Consider the following 6,065-nt stretch of genomic DNA (forward strand, 5'->3'; position numbering starts at 1 on the left):
GACCCGGAGCGAGGATTTTGATGAGTCTACTAAATGCCTATAAATTAGGGCAGGGAAAACACCCACGGTCTCCTTGTGTCTGTTGCAAAGGAGTCGGTGGGGAAGATGCGGTAAATGGATCGTGGTTTTGACCTCCGGCGTAAAACGATGGGAGCTGTGGTCGCAGTCAGTGCGTCCGTACCACATGGGTTTGATTTCCCAGGGCTTCACACCAGCAGAACGAAGGGCTGCATCTATGAGGTCCTGCTGGTAAATTAATCCACATTAATTATTTGGGAAGGTCAATTAAACCTCATCACCGCCCCCCTGTGAAAACGCATTCATCGCAGCCATGATTTGGTTGTGCTTTGTTTGCTTTCGTGACTTTGCTTCTGCTGGCAGGTTCCCAAGCACAAAACACCGTGGGATGGATGGTGACCGCTGAGATGGCACCGGGAATGCTGAAAAATGGGGCAGAAACCAGGATTAAAGCCCTTTACTTGGTGATTCAGTGTCCAACCCATGGTCACCCTGTGCTGGCCCTGGGTGCTGCCTATCCCTCGGCTGCCCGTGACCTTCTCTGATGACAGCCCCCTCCTCCCCCGTATTGACTCATCTAAATATCCCCTGCCCCGCCATGGTAGATACTGTTACGGGAGCGTTTTGGGATGCTGGCATCACATGCAGATGCCTGTGGGTATATATATTTGAGGGCACGTGGCTGCCGGGATTGCAACACCAATCTGCCCGGGCTCCTCTCATCACAGGGATCCTCTCCCATGCTGTCTTCATCCACTACAGCTGATGGTACCTGTTTTCTGGGGAAAAAAAAAATACGTCCTGTGGGATAAACAGGTCCAAGGCCATGCTGCAAAGAGAGATGGTCCAGACGTTGCAACCAGGTTCATCCAGACCCAACACATGGTCCAGCATGGAGGAAGCTGGTTGGGGCAATGTCCTTGCTGTGCACGGGTGGCTGGTGGGCACCTAAAAAGCTGTGCATGGTCACCTGCATTCAACGCCGGAGAAAAAAACCTCCTGCCATGACCCCAGGAAGGGTTGGTAGAGCTGATGAAGCAGATGCAGGTGGTCCTCACTGAAGCATCGTGGTGGGTTTGCTTTTGGTAGTCATAGAAGTATTTGTCCTGCTTGGCATCCTCAGGGATCGCTGTTGCTTTCTCCCTCCCCTCATGCACGCCGGGGGCTCAATGCGTCACTGTAAGAGCTGGCATTCGTGCCATCCGGCCCGTAGGCAGAGGAAAGGGCAGCTGCCAGCTTTTGTGCCTTCATGCGCCTTGGCTGGCCGTGTCCTCTCCAGCTCGCTCGCTGCGGATGCAATGGGGCCAGGGGTGAGGGGGTGGACTGCAGCCACGGCCCCGACAGACACAGCAGGTTTTGTCCTAGGAATTCTGGGCAAAAGTAGGGAAAAAAAGAAAAAAGAAAGGCTTTTGCATTTCCAGAAGGAAAAGGAGGGAGAGCACGATGGCAAGGACAAGGCTGCCTTGTGAGCAGTGTTTTGTCTCCATGATTACACCGTTCAAGCCAACCAGAGAGCCCTTTTTGCTCCTTGTCCTGAAGATGGAGATGTGCATCCTGGCACGTCCGTGGCCACAGCATGGCCTGGGGCAGCCCGTGCTGCCCTGCACGCTGGAGGAGATTCCCCACCTTGGCTTACAGATGGGTTTCAAATGCCTTGTTGGATTTTCTAGCTGGGATCGCAGGAGCCTGCAGGGAGGTGGGCTGGAAGATGGGGTGATCTTGCCCCCATCGGTGCTTCAGAGCTGGGTGACGGGTTGTCTGCAGGGGACAGAAGGGATGCAGATGTAAAGGCATGGAGAAACCACGTGCAAGGCTGAAGTCTCTGGTGCTCTGTAACCCTTCCCTGCGCCTCTTAGGGCATCTTGTGTGGTTTCTCTTGTTCACGGTGGCCTGTCCGACCCATTTAATCATCTGCCAGGTGTGCGGGCAACCTGTGCGTCATTGGCCGCAGATCTGCAAAGCTCAGAGGGAAGGCAGAAGCTGGGGAGAAGGGCAGCTGGAAAGCGTTTTCCCACCTGTCCAAGCACCATCAACCCTCTCCATCCACAGGGACAACCCCGTTGCCGAGGACTTGAGGGAAGCAGGATGAAGGGTGATGGGACCAAAGCTGAACCAGGCACAGGAAAAGCAAAACCCTGGGGCCAGGACGGAGCAAGATTGGTCCTGGTTCCTCATGCGCATCACAGAGTGGTTCCCAGTTATATTTGGGTTTTTGCAGATGTTGCAGATTAGTCAGGGCGTGAGTGTGCATGTGGTTTCTGCCCACGTCCCTGGGAAGCGTGAGCCTCAGCCAGCCCTGCTTGTGGTCTGCTCCAAGGGGAAGAGCAGTGAAATGGGGGAAACATCATCAGGGATCATGTCCATGCCACATCTGGACAGGTTGTTTGATCCAGTCCCTGGAACAAGGACTGGAGTTATCCCCATGTGATGGGCTGGAGGCATCACTTCACCCCATCTCCATCAGCTATGAGTTGTCAAGGTGCTTTTTAATGCCATAGTGCTTTGCTTTGGTGAGAGATCATCCAGGTTAGCAGCTTCTAGGAGACCCTCATTGCCTCCTTCCCTGGAGGATCTGAGTCGGAGGTAGGTGCAGGCTAGCTCTGGGTCAAAATGGTGCTTGTTTGCAAGAAAGGGCATGCCCACACCATCCTGCAGCATGGTGGCACCAGGTTAGAGCAGAACCATTTAGCTGAGAAGACTGGTATTGCTCTTTTCCACCTAAAATCATGGTGAGATTTGGGTCAGGGCACATCCCACATGCTCATTCAAAGGGCACCTTTACTCAAACCTTTTCTCCTGCAGTAGCTCCCGATCTCTGAGCTCCTGCACTGGGTTCATCTCCCTATAACGCTGTTTCTGTGGGATCCCTGTGGCAGGGAACAGCAGTAAGATCAAACCGGCTTGTTTTACGGGAAGGGAGGCAAATGCATTTTAATGTGATTCCTGGCTGATGGGCTTGCTGAGCGATCATGTGTCGGCTGAGTCGTGGGCTGTCCCCGATGCACAAAAGGGCCCTTGTCCCTCTTGACACAGACATTGCCAGACTCTGTATGTCTGCAGAGACTCTCTCGAGTCCATTTTCCTCATCTCAACTAGTCATTCTCATGCGTAAACCAGCTTTGCACAAGCATGGGCAGACTTTCTGGTGGTGGTGATGCTGGAGGAGCAGGTCTCAAGGCCAGCAAGCAGGACCAGTGAGATGGCCACCATCAGCCCAACACTAAACCCATGAAAACCCCATCATCAACAACCAACCCAGGCAGAGCCCCTGTGGTGGAGAACATGCTCCCTTTGTCAAGGTTTGATTACAGGGGCCTCCAGATGTTGTGATGTTTGCTGTACCAGAAGGAGCTGAGGACCTCTGAAATCAGGGCCCTGCCAGTCACGGGAATTGCTCGCTGAAGAGCATCGGTCCCTTTTCTTACCCTTTCTGACTCGGGTTTAGTAGGACCTACCTTTCACGGTGCTCAGCTGAGTCACTTCTCATGGATGGTTAATCACAGAATGGAGCATCTTTCCTGATCCATAGTGCAGGAGACCAAATTTCTGCATGAACCTGGTGGGAAGGGTGGATTGGGACATTCAACTGGGCTGCAGGAGATCTGAGCTGGACTCCCAGGTGTAGCCTGGGGTTTGTTGGTGACTTTAGAGCAGCTTAGTTCCTCCTCTGTGCTTCAGATGCAGAATGAGGATAAACAAAACTCACTTTATCTGCTTGACCATAAGTCCTCCATGCTAGGGACCACCACAGTTGTGTCAACACCCAACACAATGAGGCCATGGTCTTCATGGGTATGTGGTGTGCTGGCAGGAGGCATGCACTGCCACCTCTGGAGTCATTGTCACCTGCACTGAGATGGCACTGCCTGCCAGGCAGTGAACCGTGCTTGTGGGTAGCTTTTGGGCAGACACAGCCAAGCATTGATGGCAACCTTGATGGGAAGAGAAAGGAAGGGTGTAGTAATAGTATAGTATATAGTAGTCATGACAGCACGGACCACGGAACGTGTTTTCTCATCTAACCGACCTCTTCCAGGGACTCCTTACCTCTGTGTCCTTACAGCCTCTTTGCTTTCCCCCTAGGGTGATGGCGAACCTAACAACTCCTCCAGCCTGGACCAGAGCCATCAACAGCTCCTTGGACCCAGGTAATGCAGGAGACAACACCTACAAGTGCATATTTAATGAGGACTTCAAGTATGTCCTGCTGCCCGTCTCGTACGGCATCGTGTGCGTGGTGGGGCTCTTTCTCAACCTGCTGGCCCTCTACATCTTCATCTTCAGGATCAAGACCTGGAACGCTTCCACCACGTATATGTTCAACCTGGCTGTGTCCGACACGCTCTACGTGGTCTCCCTGCCCCTCCTGGTGTATTATTATGCCGTGGGGGACAACTGGCCCTTCAGCGTGGGCTTGTGTAAGATAGTCCGCTTCTTGTTTTACACCAACCTCTACTGCAGCATCCTTTTCCTCCTCTGCATCAGCATCCATCGATTCCTGGGCATCTGCTTCCCGCTGAAGTCTCTGCAGTGGGGACACGTTCGCTATGCCCAGAGGGTGTCGGTCATCGTGTGGGTGGTGACTGTCGTGTGCCAGTCACCTGTACTCTTCTTCGTCACCACCAGCATGAAGCGTGACACCATCACCTGCCACGACACATCTACCAAGGACCTCTTTGGCCAGTTTGTAATTTACAGTTCAGTGATGCTAGTGCTGCTCTTCTGCATCCCTTTCCTCATCATCATCGTCTGCTACTGCCTAATGGCCCGGAGGCTGCTGCAGCCCACACGGGGGATGTCCCGGCTGTCACGATCCAAAAAGAAGTCCGTCAAGATGATAATTATCGTCTTGGTGGTCTTCATCGTCTGTTTTCTTCCTTTCCATGTCACTCGTACCTTGTACTACTCCTTCCGGAACTGGGACTTGAGCTGTCAGACCCTCAATACTATCAATTTAGTCTATAAGGTGACTCGTCCCCTAGCTAGCACCAACAGCTGCTTGGATCCCATTTTGTATTTCTTAGCAGGACAACGATTTATGAAGTTTGCAGGCAACAAAATGCCAGGGAAGCATCAAAATGAAATGGCACTGGGCATGGTGCCCAACAGTCACCTGGGAACCAGCAACAACACAGACACATTATCCAAGGATACAAAATCCTAGCTCTGCTCCAGCACGGCCAGCACTGTCTCTGCAACAGAAGAGTTTATCCCAGGTGTGAAGGGAGATCAGGATGCTTTGGGGCCTGTGGCTTTTGGTGTTTGCGGTGCCTTGGCTTGCACCCACTTCTGCATGGTCTGTGTTAAACACGCTCCTCTGCTTGTCACTGTTTCAAACGTATTTTTTCAGGAAGATGCTGCTGGGGTTATACACACAAACCCCGTATCTCTGCCTCTTCATCCAAGCCTGCCTCTCTGGTCAACACTGAATGGCATCTCTTCACCAACGAGGCTGGGTGACCTCTATCATGGTGGCCAAATCTGCTAAAAAAAACCCCATATCCTGAATGTCTTAGATCATTTTCTAAAGCAGAAACATTGTGTGCAAAAGGTCCCCCTAAAGAAATCCATCTGCCTTTCTCCAGATTGCCTGGCACAGAGGCAGCAAGAGTTTCTTTGTGCCTTGGCAACAGAGGAAAGGCTTTTGGTCGATGAGGAGAGTTAGCTGCGGTCCTTCTAAACAGGTCATAAAACGTCAAGCTCAAATAGCACCCGCTGCAGGAAGGGGTCTCCCACAGCTCTGCATCCCTGAAGAAATGCTCTCCCAGCTTCAAGCCCTGGCATCTGCTGGCAGAGCCGGGAGCAGACTCCTAGCTCCTGTCCAAGGGCTGGTTTCCCATTAAAAAGCGTGCTGGTGGACCTTCCATCCCAGTAGAGTTTACTGGTACCATCCCAGTGGAGCTTACTGGTACCATCAAGCAGGTCTCCTGTAGGTTTCTCCAGTGGAGCCAACATCTTCCAAAGGACCCATTAGTCTTCCCAGCAGTAACATTCACCCTTGAAAACCTTTTCGGAACCCATAGCTTGCTTTCAGCTGCTGGCTTTAA

At 52.4% G+C, this 6,065-nt stretch overlaps 1 protein-coding gene across 1 annotated transcript; it reads left to right on the forward strand.

The window, feature by feature from the left end:
* The first annotated feature begins 1,050 nt into the window (after positions 1–1,050).
* On the forward strand, positions 1,051–5,243 carry P2RY2 (purinergic receptor P2Y2). The gene is made up of 2 exons (XM_009492959.2): positions 1,051–1,088; positions 4,102–5,243. Exons 1-2 carry the CDS (start codon positions 1,051–1,053, stop codon positions 5,180–5,182), a joined length of 1,119 nt encoding a protein of 372 aa, XP_009491234.2. The 3' UTR covers positions 5,183–5,243.
* The last annotated feature ends 822 nt before the right edge of the window (positions 5,244–6,065 follow it).

Source organism: Pelecanus crispus, chromosome 1 (assembly GCF_030463565.1).
Source record: "Pelecanus crispus isolate bPelCri1 chromosome 1, bPelCri1.pri, whole genome shotgun sequence".
NCBI lineage: Eukaryota > Metazoa > Chordata > Aves > Pelecaniformes > Pelecanidae > Pelecanus > Pelecanus crispus.

Coding starts and splice junctions, on each gene's coding strand:
- P2RY2 (XM_009492959.2), top strand. CDS start 1,051: ATGAAGCAGATGCAGGTGGTCCTCACTGAAGCATCGTG. Junction 1,089..4,101: donor GTCCTCACTGAAGCATCGTG/GTGGGTTTGCTT, acceptor CTTTCCCCCTAG/GGTGATGGCGAACCTAACAA.